Raw genomic sequence first — 16,630 nt, 5'->3', positions numbered from 1 at the left:
TGTACAGTGCTCTTGAACTTTGTCTATCGATACTCAAAGTTAGTAGTGCCAAAGATGAAATTTTCAAGCTGAACACTCAGGTAATCTGTTACTTGTCACTTTAGCTGAGCAGGAAGATCTTCCTGTGTTTCTTTGTGTTCCTATTTACAGCTGTATTCATTGATGCTCTAATGGCCTTCTGATCACTGGTTGACTGTTCTACTCCTAGTTGAAAAAGTTTGGGTCCATTCGTCACTAGGTAGTCTAAGATATTATCTTCACGAGTTGGTTATCTGATTAACTGCTCTGTGAAATTTTTGGATAAAGCGCCTAGAACTATTTCACATGATCTTTTATCTCTCTCACCCCCCCCCCCCCCCCCTAATCACTTGAGTCTCCCAGTCTATAGCTGGTAAGTTAAAATCTCCATTTAAAACTACAACATGGCCAAGAAATTTACATGCAATATTTTTTTTTTTAACTCAAAGTTTGCTCTCAACTGTTCTGCCACTAGTACTGCTTAGAGGGGTGGTCTCTAAAATCATTTGATGTCCATGCCTTGGTCCTCCTGTAACACTTGTCCTTGCCCAAATTATTTTGCAGGAGAATCTGTACTCAACCGCCACCCTGGAACCTGGCACTAATACCGAGGTTGGCTATCTAATGGCCTTCAGGGGCAAAAAATTTGATTTTTAAGTACTTTGAGTAATTATTGATCAAATTTAGCAATTTAAAATGCTGTCATAATATACTCATTAAGACATATAATCTTATGTTGACAGTTTAATGCATTAAACAAAGTATTACAGTTAAAAACTGTATGTTTGTCTTAAGGCAATGTAACTGACGGTGCACAAATAAATTGACTAAATTCATCCAGTATTTAAGAATGAGAGCACTTGGTAACTCCCAGTAAACTTTACACATAATTTCAAACTTTTACAAAACTTCATCTCACTGAGACTACTCCCCCCTCCCCCAAAACACACACACACACACACACACACACACACACACACACACACACACACACGATGATGAAAGGAATAAATTTTGTTGCTTACTGTATTTTCGCGCTTGATGCAGTCAAACTTTAGCATTAGGCGTGGAGTTTAATTTACTTCTTTACTGTCAACTATATTTGCAACAAAATTCACAGACAATATCCACACACACCACTGTATATGTACCTGAAAAATTATATCTCTGTATGATGCATACATAGTTCAGGAGATCTGTCATAAAGACTGAGATGCATGGAAAACTAGCTTTTTTTTAAAAAAAATGGAGCCCAAATTACCCAGACTATGGTCATCCAGTGCTGTGGAATAAGATCACTTATCATCTTCCAGTTAACTTTAACAATAATTTCAAATCTTTACTAAAACTTTTCTCACTTATGTGCTGAACACCAATTATTTAAAACACATAAACTCATTTGTAAGATAATCAGTAGTTTGAAGCTATTTTATGCAGGTGAGTTCAATTCTTTAAAGAATTGGGTGTTTACTGGTGATTAGTAATCACGCATCAAGAATGCGGTCATGACCCCTTACATAAAATATTACATGTTGCAACCTTTTGAGGAAAATTTGAGTTCGCACTTGAATGTTGTTCAGTGAGTGAGTGAGTGACAGATTACAAATCCAATGGTCTAGTATTGAATTCAAGGATTTATTTCTGTCATTCATCACATCTTTTCAGCTGTAGCAATGATTTGTTTCAATGTATACAGAACAGTACATTTACAGTGAATGACAGTTGATTGAGATGATGAAGAAACTACATAATGTTGCCATATTCAAGGTAGAGAGGCACAAATCACGGGCAAAGGATTCCATTGTGTTCACATACAAATGAAGTTTCTTCATAGTGACCAGATGTATTTGTGTTGAAGCTGTTGTTGTTGTGGTGGTCTTCAGTCCTGAGACTGGTTTGATGCAGCTCTCCATGCTAATCTATCCTGTGCAAGCTTCTTCATCTCCCAGTACCTACTGCAACCTACATCCTTCTGATTCTGCATAGTGTATTCATATCTTGGTCTCCCTCTACGATTTTTACCCTCCACACTGCCCTCCAATGCTAAATTTGTGATCCCTTGATGCCTCAACACATGTCCTACCAACCGATCCCTTCTTCTAGTCAAGTTGTGCCACAAACTTCTCTTCTCCCCAATCCTATTCAATACCTCCTCATTAGTTACGTGATCTACCCATCTAATTTTCAGCATTCTTCTGTAGCAACACATTTCGAAAGCTTCTATTCTCTTCTTGTCCAAACTAGTTATTGTCCATGTTTCACTTCCATACATGGCTACGCTCCATACAAATACTTTCAGAAACGACTTCCTGACACTTAAATTTATACTCGATGGTAACAAATTTCTCGTCTTCAGAAATGCTTTCCTTGCCATTGCCAGTCCGCATTTGATATCCTCTCTACTTCGGCCATCAACAGATATTTTACTCCCCAAATAGCAAAACTCCTTTACTACTTTAAGTGTCTCATTTCCTAATCTAATTCCCTCAGCATCACCCGACTTAATTCCACTACATTCCATTATCCTCGTTTTGCTTTTGTTGATGTTAATCTTATACCCTCCTTTCAAGACACTGTCCATTCCATTCAACTGCTCTTCCAAGTCCTTTGACAGAATTACAATGTCAGACAGAATTAAAATGTCATCGGTGAACCTCAAAGTTTTTATTTCTTCTCCCTGGATTTTAATACCTACTCCAAATTTTTCTTTTGTTTCCTTTACTGCTTGCTCAATATACCGATTGAATAACATCGGGGAGAGGCTACAACCCTGTCTCACTCCCTTCCCAACCACTGCTTCTCTTTCATGCCCCTCGACTTTAATAACTGTCATCTGGTTTCTGTATAAATTGTAAGTAGCCTTTCGCTCCCTGTATTTTACCCCTCCCACCTTTAAAATTTGAAAGAGAGTATTCCAGTCAACATTGTCAAATGCTTTCTCTAAGTCTACAAATGCTAGAAATGTAGGTTTGCCTTTCCTTAATCTTCCTTCTAAGATAAGTCGTAAGGTCAGTATTGCCTCACGTGTTCCAACATTTCTACGGAATCCAAACTGATCTTCCCCGAGGTCGGCTTCTACCAGTTTTTCCATTTGCCTGTAAATAATTCACGTTAGTATTTTGCAGCTGTGATTTATTAAAGTGATAGTTCGGTAATTTTCACATCTGTCAACACCTGCTTTCTTTGGGATTGGAATGATTATATTCTTCTTGAAGTCTGAGGGTATTTTGCCTGTCTCATACATCTTGCTCAGCAGATGGTAGAGTTTTGTCAGGACTGTCTCTCCCAAGGCTGTCAGTAGTCCTAACAGAATGTTGTCTACTGCCGGGGCCTTGTTTTGATTTTTCAGTGCTCTGTCAAACTCTTCACGCAGTATCGTATCTCCCATTTCATCTTCATCTACATCCTCTTCCATTTCCATAATATTGTCCTCAAGTACAGACCCTCTATATACTCCTTCCACATTTCTGCTCCCCCCTCTTTGCTTAGAACTGGGTTTCCATCTGAGCTCTTGATATTCATACAAGTGGCTCTCTTTTCTCCAAAGATCTCTTTAATTTTCCTGTAGGCTGTATCTATCTTACCCCTAGTGGGATAAGCCTCTACATCCTTACTTTTGTCCTCTAGCCATGCCTGCTTAGCCATTTTGCACTTCCTGTCGATTTCATTTTTGAGACGTTTGTATTCCTTTTTGCCTGCTGCATTTACTGCATTTTTATATTTTCTCCTTTCATCAATTAAATTCAATATTTCTTCTTTTACCCAAGGATTTCTACTAGCCCTCGTCTTTTTACCTATTTGATCCTCTGTTGCCTTCACTACTTCATCCCTCAAAGCTATCCATTCTTCTTCTACTGTATTTCTTTCCCCCATTCTTGTCAATTGTTCCCTTATGCTCTCCCTGAAACTCTGTACAACCTCTAGTTTAGTCAGTTTATCCAGGTCCCATCTCCTTAAATTCCCACCTTTTTGCAATTTCTTCAGTTGTAATCTACAGCTCATAACCAATAGATTGTGGTCAGAGTCCACATCTGCCCCCGGAAATGTACTACAATTTAAAACCTGGTTCCTAAATCTCTGTCTTACCATTATATAATCTATCTGAAACCTTTTAGTATCTCCAGGGTTCTTCCATGTATACAACCTCCCTTTATGATTCTTGAACCAAGTGTTAGCTATGATTAAGTTATGCTCTGTGCAAAATTCAACCAGGCGGCTTTGTCTTTCATTTCTTAGCCCCAATCCATATTCACCTACTGTGTTTCCTTCTCTCCCTTTTCCTACTGTCGAATTCTAGTCACCCATGACTATCAAATGCTCGTCTCCCTTCACTGCCTGAATAATTTCTTTTATCTCATCATACATTTCTTCAATTTCTTCATCATCTGCAGAGCTAGTTGGCATACAAACTTGTACTACTGTAGTAGGTGTGCGCTTCGTATCTATCTTGGCCACAATAATGCGTTCACTATGCTGTTTGTAGTAGTTTACCCCCATTCCTATTTTCCTATTCATTATTAAACCTACTCCTGCGTTACTCCTATTTGATTTTGTGTTTATAACCCTGTAGTCACCTGACCAAAAGTGTTGTTCCTCCTGCCACCGAACTTCACTAATTCCCACTATATCTAACTTTAACCTATCCATTTCCCTTTTTAAATTTTCTAACCTACCTGCCCTATTAAGGGATTTCACATTCCACACTCCAATCCGTAGAATGCCAGTTTTCTTTTTCCTGATAACGACGTCCTCCTGAGTAGTCCCCGCCCGGAGATCCGAATGGGGGACCATTTTACCTCTGTAATATTTTACCCAAGAGGACGCCATCGTCATTTAATCATACAGTAAAGCTGCATGCCCTCGGGAAAAATTACAGCTGTAGTTTCCCCTTGCTTTCAGCCGTTCGCAGTACCAAAACAGCAAAGCCGTTTTGGTTATTGTTACAGGGCCAAATCAGTCAATCATCCAGACTGTTGCCCCTGCAACTACTGAAAAGGCTGCTGCCCCTCTTCAGGAACCACACATTTGGTTGACCTCTCAACAGATACCCCTCCATTGTGGTTGCACCTACGGTACGCTATCTGCATTGTTGAGGCATGCAAGCCTCCCCACCAACGGCAAGGTCCATGGTTCATGGGGGGGGGGGGGGGGGGGTGTTGAAGCTATGATGTGAAATTTATGTGAGCAATTAAACAAAATATTTTTAACATAGATAAATGAAAATAATCAATTTTTTAAGATACATGTAATTGGACAGATAAAAAATCTACTCACGAAGTGGCAGCGGGAGAACATGTATAAAAATGGTATTACGTATGCCAACTTTTGGAGCCATTGCCCCCTTCTGGCAGAAGGGTTGAAGGAGAAGGAAAAGGGGCGAAGAAGGAAAAGGATTGGTGAGGTTTAGGAAAAGGGGTAGAGGTCAGAAAAGTCATCCAGAACCCCAGGTCACGGGAGACTTACTGAACGGGGTGAGATCCTTCTGATCCTATCTGCTATGTCTCGGGGTTCTGGGTGACTTTTCTGAACTCTACCCCTTCTCCTAAATCACACTAGTCATTTTCCTTCACACTTCTTCTTTCCCCTTCAACCATTCTGCCAGAAGAATGAGTCACAGGCTCTGAAAGCTTGCATACATAATACTTTTTTTTATATATATGTGTTTTCCTGCTGCTGCTTGATGGGTAGAATTTTTATCTATCGAATTACATTGTGTTTTTCAAGGTAGGTGGATGGATTTGTGATTCTAACATTTCATTATGTTGACTCTGTTTTAATTTTGAAACGTTTTGCAAATGCATAACTATATTTCTCTCATTATTTTAACCACCACTGTTTTACTATAGAGGAGCAAGAAGTTCCTGAGCCACCTCCTGCGCCAGTCATCAGCACCCCAGGTCTGAGAAATGTGTATGAAGGAGAAGAGGAAGATGAGGAGGAAGAAGAAGAAGAAGAAGAGGAGGAGGAGGAGGAAGAAGAGGAAGAACAAGAACAGGAGAAAAAAATCAAGCCCAAAACTGTAGCCTCTGAACCTCCTGCACAGCAGGCTCAGCAGCCTCAGGCAGAACGACAAAGCAAGAACAAAAGGAAAAAGAAACGAAAGAAAAGAGCAAGACATAGGCAACAGGAACAGCAAAAGCAGAAGGCAGAGGCAAAGAAGCAGCCAGATAAGGAGACTGGTGAAAAAGAGCCTGACGTGGAAATAGAGTGAGTAACTATTTTCTTATTCATCGTAGAGGGAAAACAGAAAGAAGATGTAAAATCTGTTCACCTTTATTGCAATGAGAACTATACAAATTGTGTTTCAGAAAGACATAATTAATTACTGTTGAAAAATTGGTAATGGAAACTTCTGGTGGTTTGTAGATTTGAGCATGTTGTGCTCAGGATGTGTGCCATTGGGTGACCAACTCTGCTCTTTTCCAAAGTTTTGTGGTACATTCATTCGAGTGGACAGCTGGTTGGTGATAATCCCCTTGTAAAATACTGTGCAGAAATAGCAGCAGACTCAGTAAATGGACATGATTGCTTTCCCAGGTGTCACTGCCTCTGATGGGATAGGATAAACCTACAAGGGGACTGGAGTGGATATATTGGGTGAATGTATCAGATGTTCCACAGAGAGATGACCAATTTGGCAAAAGGCATAGTGTTGGACTAGGATATGGTGTAGATTACATGGGCAATATAACACCTCTTTGGGAGGGGTAGGATAAATTTTGGGTTGAATGTTCCTCATTTCCAGGTACGATGATAATTAGTTAGAAAGTCTGATGAAGGATACGGTTCAGTTATTACATTTCAGTATGATACTGGATATCTGTATATTGAGCAAGCAGTGAAGGAAACAAAAGAAAAATTCGGAGTAGGTATTAAAATCCATGGAGAAGAAATAAAAACTTTGAGGTTCGCTGATGACATTGTAATTCTGTCAGACACAGCAAAGGACTTGGAAGAGCAGTTGAATGGAATGTGCAGTGTCATGAAAGGAGGGTATAAGAAGAACAGCAACAAAAGCAAAACGAGGATAATGGAATGTAGTATTAAGTTGGGTGATGCTGAGGGAATTAGATTAGGAAATGAGACACTTAAAGTAGTAAAGGAGTTTTGCTATTTGGGGAGTAAAATATCTGATGATGGCCGAAGTAGAGAGGATATCAAATGCAGGCTGGCAATGGCAAGGAAAGCATTTCTGAAGAAGAGAAATTTGTTACCATCGAGTATAAATTTAAGTGTCAGGAAGTCGTTTCTGAAAGTATTTGTATGGAACGTAGCCATGTATGGAAGTGAAACATGGACGATAACTAGTTTGGACAAGAAGAGAAGAGAAGCTTTCAAAATGTGGTGCTGCAGAAGAATGCTGAAGATTAGATGGGTAGATCACACAACTAATGAGGAGGTATTGAATAGGATTGGGGAGAAGAGAAGTTTGTGGCACAACTTGACTAGAAGAAGGGATCGGTTGGTAGGACATGTTCTGAGGGATTAAGGGATCACCAATTTAGTATTGGAGGGTAAAAATCGTAGAGGGAGACCAAGAGATGAATACACTAAACAGATTCAGAAGGATGTAGGTTGCAGTAGGTACTGGGAGATGAAGAAGCTTGCACATGATGGATTAGCATGGAGAACTGCATCAAACCAGCCTCAGCACTGAAGACCACAACAACAATAACAACAACTGGGTGATGAGGGAAAATGGTTATCCTTTGCAGTTGGTTGTTGGGATTGGGCCGGCTTCAGTGGTCTCGCGGTTCTAGGCGCGCAGTCCGGAACTGCGCGATTGCTACGGTCGCAGGTTCGAATCCTGCCTGTGTGATGTCCTTAGGTTAGTCAGGTTTAAGTAGTTCTAAGTTCTAGGGGACTGATGATGACCGCAGTAGTTAAGTCCCGTAGTGCTCAGAGCCATTTTTGTTTGGATTGGGCGGAAGATTAGGGATGTGTGAGATTAGAGCATGGGAAATTTGTCTGCGCACTAGGTTCAGGGGATAGCGACTGCCTGTGAAGGCCTTAATGAGACCTTCAGAATATGGATCAAGGAAATTCTCGTCATTGCAGATGAGCCATCCAGGGTGGTCAGGCTATAAGGGAGCAATTTGTTAGTGTGGAAGGGGTGACAGCTATCAAAATGAAGATACTGTTGATGGTCATTAGGCTTTTAATGGACAGATGTATTGATGGAGCAATCAGTAATGTGCAAGTCTACTTCCAGGAAGGTGTATGCTGGGCTGAGGAAGAACAGCTGAAGTGAACTAGAGAAAAGATGAGGTCGTGATATAATCAATGAACCTGAACTAGGAAAGGGTTTGTGTGGCTAGGAAGGGTTTCCTCTACATGACCCATAAGTAGGATGGGATAGGGCACTGTCATGTAGGTGCCAATGGCTATGTGATGTATTTGTTTGTATTTCTTCCCTTCAAAAGAGAAGCAGTTGTGTGAGAGCACGTAATTAGTTAATGCATAATGAATGAGGTGGTGAGTTTGAAATCAGAAGGATATTGGGGGAGGTAGTATTTGAAAAAGATAAAACCAAGAGCATGACAGGTTAATGGTGTATTTCTGAGTCTACTTTGTTTCCATTTTATAGGTCAGTTGTCAAAGTAGAGTGCATTAAATAGAAACCACAACACGCCTGTACAACCAGAAGTATACCTTTAATCAACCATGCTGAGAGAATCTGAGAGATCAGAGAATGGGTGACGATGTTGTATAAGGAGGTGGTGCCAAACAGTGACAAGTGGGGACCCAAGTGGTAATGTGATGAGTAAGGTTGAGAGTTGGTGGAGGAAGCATTTCATATCTCTAATACAGGATACTGTACTGTAAGCAGTTGGTTCGGAGGCATTGGTCAAAGAGAATGAAGATTCAGCAGGACAGTAATCAGCTACTATGTAGTGTTCAGGATTATTGGGTTAATGAATATCGAAAGTGTGTGGAAGGTGAGTGTGTGGGCCATTCATTGAGATGAGGAGGGAGGTGAATATGGGGGAGAATAGGCTGGGATGGAACTAAGGATTTGACTGGCAATTTTAGGTTATATTGGACCTCTGGGATGGGGCTACTATGATTAGGCTTGTGCGTGCAGGACTCGCACAGTGCCTTCCGTCAGGTGATCACTGCAGATCATTGTGATAATGGTGGAGCAATTTTCTGCAGGAAGGATGAGTAAATAAGGATCTGGCCTGCAGATGCAGATGACTGTTCTGTCTTCTATCGAGAGGTTTGTGGTCCTGAGAAGGGACCTTAGGGGGTAAAGTGAGATCAAGTTGGAGGTAAGGAATTCCTGGAAGATACGAGAATAGTTTGATGAGAGAGGGGCTGGAGGTAATGGTTGGATAGTGGTACAAACTGGAAGAGTCGAGATTCTCTGATGGGGCTAGTTTGGCTTTGGTTGTTAGTATTAGTAGCAAAAAGTGTTACTACTACCGTAAATCAGGAGAACATGAGCAGGTCTTTGAAGAGTCCAACGTGGTTAAGCATGATTGAACTTGGGTGTGGATCTTAAGGTGAAGCCTGTCAGTGGAACTGATCCATCCCATCAGAGTCAGAGCCATCTGGGAAAGCAGTCACATCATATACCAAATCTGCTGCAATTTCTGCATAGCGTTTTCCAGCTGTTCACCCAAATGAAAGACCATCCTCTATCTGTGGCGGAGACCAGAGTTGCCCACCCTATTGCAAAACACACTCCTGACCATAAAATGTCTGCTTGTGTCTGTGTATGTGCGGATGGATATGTGTGTGTGTGCGAGTGTACACCTGTCCTTTTTTCCCACTAAAGTAAGTCTTTCCACTCCCGGGATTGGAATGACTCCTTACCCTCTCCCTTAAAACCCACATCCTTTCGTCTTTCCTTCTCCTTCCCTCTTTCCTGAAGAAGCAACCATTGGTTGCGAAAGCTAGAATGTCTGTGTGTGTGTTTTATTTATTGTGCCTGTCTACCGGCGCTTTCCCTCTTGGTAAGTCTTCCCTCTTCCCCCTTCCCTACAGCCTAGGCCTCCGTGGCAAACGAATCTGCTCCAGTCCTGAATCCCTGAACCATTACACCAACAACCTGAAAACAGCTTTCGCATCCCGCAACTACCCTCCCGACCTTGTACAGAAGCAAATAACCAGAGCCACTTCCTCATCCCCTCAAACCCATAACCTCTCACAGAAGAACCCCAAAAGCGCCCCACTTGTGACAGGATACTTCCTGGGGCTGGATCAGACTCTGAATATGGCTCTCCAGCAGGGATACAACTTCCTAAAATCCTGCCCCGAAATGAGATCCATCCTTCATGACATCCTCCCCACTCCACAAAGAGTCTCTTTCCGCCGTCCACTAACCTTCGTAACCTCTTGGTTCATCCCTATGAAATCCCCAAACCACCTTCCCTACCCTCTGCCTACCCTTGTAACCGCCCCTGGTGTAAAACCTGTCCTATGCACCCTCCCACCACCACCTACTCCAGTCCTGTAACCCAGAAGGTGTACACGATCAAAGGCAAAGCCACGTGTGAAAGCACCCACGTGATTTACCAACTGACCTGCCTACACTGTGGCGCTTTCTATGTGGGAATGACCAGCAACAAACTGTCCATTCGCATGAATGGACACAGGCAGACAGTGTTTGTTGGTAATGAGGATCACCCTGTGGCTAAACATGCCTTGGTGCACGGCCTGCACATCTTGGCACAGTGTTACACCGTCCGGGATATCTGGATACTTCCCACCAACACCAACCTGTCCGAACTTCGGAGATGGGAACTTGCCCTTCAATATGTCCTCTCTTCTCGTTATCCACCAGGCCTCAATCTCTGCTAATTTCAAGTTGCAGCTACTCATACCTCACCTGTCATTCAACATCATCTTTGCCTCTGCACTTCCGCCTCGACTGACATCTCTGCCCAAACTCTTTGCCTTTAAATGTGTCTGCTTGTGTCTGTATTTGTATGGATGGATGTGTGTGTGTGTGTGTGTGTGTGTGTGTGTGTGTGTGTGTGTGTGTGTGTGTGTGTGTGTGTGTGTGTGTGTGTGTGTGTGTGTGTGTGTGTGTGTGTGTGCGCGCGCGCGTGTGCGCGTGTGTGTCTATATAAGTAAAATACAAAGGAACTTCCACATGGGAAAAATATATTAAAAACAAAAATTCCAAGACTTACCAAGCGGGAAAGCGCCGGTAGATAGGCACAATGAATAAAACACACAAACACACACACAGAATTTCGAGCTTTCGCAACCGGCGGCTGCTTCGTCAGGAAAGAGGGAAGGAAAAGGAAAGATGAAAGGATGTGGATTTTAAGGGAGAGGGTAAGGAGTCATTACAATCCCGGGAGCGGAAAGACTTACCTTAGGGGGAAAAAAGGATAGATATATACTCTCTCTCTCTCTCTCTCTCTCTCTCTCTCTCTCTCTCTCTCTCGCATGCGCGCACACACATACACACATACATACACACACTCACATATTATTTTCAATAATATGTCAGCTTGTGTCTGTGTATGTATGGATGGATATATGTGTGTGTGTGTGTGCGCGAGTATATATCTATCCTTTTTTCCCCCTAAGGTAAGTCTTTCCGCTCCCGGGATTGGAATGACTCCTTACCCTCTCCCTTAAAATCCACATCCTTTCATCTTTCCTTTTCCTTCCCTCTTTCCTGACGAAGCAGCCGCCGGTTGCGAAAGCTCGAAATTCTGTGTGTGTGTTTTATTCATTGTGCCTATCTACCGGCGCTTTCCCGCTTGGTAAGTCTTACCAAGCGGGAAAACGCCGGCAGACAGGCACAAGAACAAAACACACAAACACACACACAGAATTACTAGATGTACACTCGCGCGCGCGCGCGCGCCCACACACACACACACACACACACACACACACACACACACACGCATATCCATCCACACATACATGTATGTATGTGTGTGCGCGCGTGCGAGAGAGAGAGAGAGAGAGAGAGAGAGTGAGAGTGAGAGTATATCTATCCATTTTTCCCCCTAAGGTAAGTCTTTCCGCTTCCGGGATTGGCATGACTCCTTACCCTCTCCCTTAAAATCCACATCCTTTCGTCTTTCCCTCTCCTTCCTGAAGAAGCAACCATCGGTTGCGAAAGCTAGTAATTCTGTGTGTGTGTTTGTGTGTTTTGTTCTTGTGCCTGTCTGCCGGCGTTTTCCCCGCTTGGTAAGTCTTGGAATCTTTGTTTTTAATATATTTTTCCCATGTGGAAGTTTCTTTCTCTCTCTCTCTCTCTCTCTCTCTCTCTCTCTCTCTCTCGCTCTCTCTCTCGCTCTCTCTCTCTCTCTCTCTCTCTCTCTCTCTCTCTCTCTCTCTCTCTCTCTCTCGTGATGCTAGTTGTATTTTGAGTGCTGAATTGAAAACAGTTTTTGGTTTTTTCCTGTCAGGGATAGTTTATGAGTAATCACAATTTTATTTCTCTTTTCAGTTTCTGATATAGTGCAGCAAATGTGAGGTGAAATTCGACAAACAAATGCACATCTTTATGATGTTATAAGTTCATCACATTAATGGAGGATGGGATCTAACATATAACACTGTAACCTTTGCGTATACACTTTGAAGCATTTATTTGCCTTGAGAAATTACAGAAAATTGACAAACAATGAACCACTGCCTTGTAATGCACATCACTTTTTTCTCTTGTATTGTGAATCTTTCTTCTCTCGAATGATATTCCAGCAATAATCTGCTAACATAGAAGACACCCACTTCCTTTCTTAGCGCCTTTCTATGGTGGAAATGTCTTTATGGAATCTTTCCCCATGTTATCCGATACATCACAACTACTCTCGGTGAAGTAGTCCAGATGAAAGTCCATCATATGTACTTTCAAAGACATATTGCACCTCAAATCCTGATATGCTTTGATCATATCTTTCACCATTGCTTTGTAGTTAGTAACTCTTCTTCTTCCATCTTGAAACAGTCCCATACGGTTTTTTCTTTATCAGTTAAACGTACTTCAAAATTTGCATATTTCTGCAGCTCCCTGGTTTGTGGACCCACAAATACACCTTCCTTTATTTTTGCAGCTGAAAGACCGGAGAATTTGGTAGCTAGATATGCAAACCCACAGCCTGTTGGATCCATGGCCTTCCCGAATTGTTTCATCAGACCGAGTTTGATGTGAAGCGGTGGAACTAGTATATATTCAGGAGCTACCAGACTTTCACATTGTACATTCTTTTCGCCAACTTTCCATTTTCGCTTAGGCCATTTCTTTTTCATGTAGTGAGAATTTCGGTCTCGACTATCCTACTCGCAAAGGAAACAGGCATACTATGTGTAGTCTTCTTGCATTCCCAGTACCATAACAATTACCTTGAAATCTGCACATATTTTCCATTTGTGTTCATTGTATTTTAATGAATTTAGCATCCTTTGTACGAATTCGTAATTCTATTTTGTCAAACTATCTTATGCTACTGGAACAGAGGGTATTTTATTTCCGTTATGGAGCAAAACACTCTTCAGACTTGTTTTCGATGCATCTATGAAAAGTCTCCACTCCTGTAAAATATGAGTGAAGTTCAGCACTTTCATCAGGCCACCAGCGTCATTGCAAAATGTCAGTGCTTTGTCAGTTGAAAAATAAGAAATAAAGGCATGTTCTTTGTGCCTGAACACATTGATTTTAGTGCTTTGGTGCAGTACATTATACTCTTGTAATCTTGAACCAAGCAGCTGCACCTTTTGTTTACTTAGTCATAGATCACGTACTAAATCATTTTCATCTGTCTGTGTTAACAAATGTGGCGATGACTCACTTGTGCAGTGATATAAAGAATCATCATCTGTGATTTCTTCAGTACTACTTATTTCACTGTCACTCAGAATTTGACCTCGAGCTCTTGAAGGTACTGGAAGGTTGTCGGAATGCTGCACTGGCATTCTCGCTGAAGGCAGATCTGGGTAAATAATGTGCCTCTTCGACTTTTTGTTTGTAAAACCCTGAATTTTTGTTAGACAGCCGGCTGGTGTGGCCGTGTGGTTCTAGGCACTTCAGTCTGGACCCGTGTGATAGCTGCGGTCGCAGGTTCGAATCCTGCCTCGGGCAAGGATGCGTGTGATGACCTTAGGTTACTTAGGTTTATGTAGTTCTAAGTTCTAGGGGACTGATGACCACAGATGTTAAGTCCCATAGTGCTCAGAGCCATTTGAACCATTTTTTTAAATTTTTTTATTTATTTATTTTATTTTAAAAGACAGAAATAACAATCAGTAACATGGTCCTTAGGCTCCCTCCACACCATGGAACAGCAAACAACGCCACATTCTCTTTACCTTTCCACCACTGAATTAGTTTGCAGTAGTATGTAGCACAACAGAAATTGGGTGTCCATTCTTTATCTTGGTCTCCTACCTCTACTCCAAAGTAATGTTTGTATGTTTTCTTTATGAATGAAGAAATTTTCTTCCTATTTCTGACAAAAGTGAACTTCCCACAGATGTAGCAGAAGTTGTCCGGCTTATATCGACATCCACGACGACGTAGCATTTCTGCAAATTTAAAAATACCTCTTAGGTAAACACCTGTATTAAATTAATAGCAGGGAACTAGAGGAATGCTGATGTGTAAAAACAAGCAGTCGTTTTGCCTTCAGCACCAGGCTCAATCAGTTTACACACAGGAACTAAAAAATTCAACCATGCTCGGAAATCTGACAGACAGGTTACTTGTCAGCCAAAACTTCCACTCGTTAAGACTGACACAAATTGCGGCTAACACCACTGTTGTAAACTCGATGCACCTGCCCCTAGGAGGTGTGAAGCTTTACTGCCGTCCCCCAGGGGCTCAGCATTCACTTGCTGAGTACGGGTTTGGCGACCCCGGGGTCCTGAGCTGGGGACTGGTCAGCGCCGCCAGTCTCTTGTCACCGTAACCCCCGGACATGCTTCAGCGACCACCGTACGGCGTGGCGGTGAAATATTGTTTGCTGCGGGGAATGGTAATCTTGGCTTGACCGCCTGGATTGCGAGGAAGGCCAACCTCTATCAAAACCGCTCAATCTTTCGGTGTGCTCCGCGCCTAGAAGATGCATGGCTGTTGGGGTGGAACAGTCGCAAGCGGGCAACCTCTGGGGCATCTGCCGCACCCCATTTGTATAAGGCTTACTCAGGCACGTGGGGCTCTGTCTGAGCGGACCTTTAGTTCCCTAGCTGCTCGTGGGACCGCAATGGACCCTTAGTCCTCTACATTTCCCCCCTACCAGTGGCTTGGGTGGGCCACTGGTAGGAAAACACACCCCATCGAAAAAGCGGCTACGTGCTGCGAGTCCTCCAGCGCCTGGTGTTGCTAGAGATTTAACAGACTGTCGTAACGGAGCACATGCTGATAATCAGAATGTGTTTTTGATTATTAAACGGAAGGAGGGTAGCTTTGAGAGGGTTTCTCCCCTTTACATCCACAAGGGTCTTGAGGGAATTGCAGGAACACTGTAATCTGTGAAGCGACTGCGCAATGGTACTCTGTTAGTTGAGACTTCTAGTTCCCGTCAAGTCACTTCCCTTCGGAAAGCAACCTGTCTAATCGAGTACGCTATCGAGACCGAGCTCCACTCCACCCTGAATTATAGTAAGGGTGTTGTGAATTGTAGGGACTTGGTGGATATCCCCATAGACGAGTTAAAATTTGAGCGGGCTGACGAAGGTATTGTTGATGTGCAGCATATTATGAAACGAGTCGATGGGGACTTCGTCAAATCTGACTCGTTTATTCTCACGTTCAGTTGCCCAAGACTCCCAGAGCATGTTAAAGTGGGGTTCTTACGTTTCCCGGTACGGCCATATTTCCCCAACCCAATGCGCTGTTTTAAATGTCAGCGCTTTGGACATACTACGTTGGGGTGCAATGGGATAGCCACTTGTGGTAAATGTGGTCAGCCTGCCCATGACTGAGCGGATTGTTCATCGCCTGTGAAGTGCGTGAATTGCCCTGGGAGTCACCCTGTCTGGAGCCGGATATGCCCCATCTATCTTGACGAACGGAAAGTACAGGAGATTAAAACATCTAAGCGCATCCCCTATGGTGAGGCCAAGAAGCTCTTTAAGGCCATGCAACCTCCTGTGTTTTCAACATCTTTCGCTTCTGCTCTGAAAAAACCGGTACAAATGGCCACTGTTGCTACGCAAACGGAGGTTGCTAGTGTTAGCACTAATACCTGCGTTTGCCAATGCACTTGTGCTGCTGCGGTTGTTTTGCAACTTGCGGCTCTCCCCGCTATGTCGGACAAGGCCGTGGTTGCTGACATTGGGGTACTTCCTGCCTCTCCCCATATGGTGTCTTCTGCCCCGGCGAGTAAAGCTCCAACTGTTGACAACGCTCTGCATTCTAAGCCCCCCAAGACAGACGCAGAAGATGAAGGTTTTGCCACCTGAGGAGACTAGTCAGGGTCGGTCCGATGACGAGGCCATCATATTGTCTGACATCTCCCGTGGGTCATCATTGGAGCTTATGGACATTGATGTCGACCGGTGGCGATCTTCTCGCCCCAGGAATAAATCTCCGGCCAGTAAGGGCTCTCCTACAAAGCACAGAGGCAGGGTGAAAGTTCAGCCACCCTGATCACTGGCTCCCATATTACAGTGGAACCTGAATGGGTTCAGGTCGCAT

The 16,630-nt window shown here is 43.0% G+C and overlaps 1 protein-coding gene across 1 annotated transcript in view; it reads left to right on the top strand.

The window, feature by feature from the left end:
* The window catches only part of LOC126348491 (splicing factor 3B subunit 2-like), a 113,505-nt gene that overhangs the window by 32,234 nt on the left and 64,641 nt on the right, over window positions 1-16,630 (top strand). The window contains exon 5 of the mRNA XM_050002359.1: window positions 5,865-6,225. Within this exon, the coding sequence (XP_049858316.1) occupies window positions 5,865-6,225 (361 nt within the window). The remainder of the gene's footprint in view (window positions 1-5,864; window positions 6,226-16,630) is intronic.

This window comes from Schistocerca gregaria, chromosome 1, assembly GCF_023897955.1.
Source record: "Schistocerca gregaria isolate iqSchGreg1 chromosome 1, iqSchGreg1.2, whole genome shotgun sequence".
In the NCBI taxonomy this organism is placed as follows: domain Eukaryota; kingdom Metazoa; phylum Arthropoda; class Insecta; order Orthoptera; family Acrididae; genus Schistocerca; species Schistocerca gregaria.
Note: the sequence above shows the minus strand (reverse complement) of the source record. Positions and strands in the feature narration are given on the sequence as shown.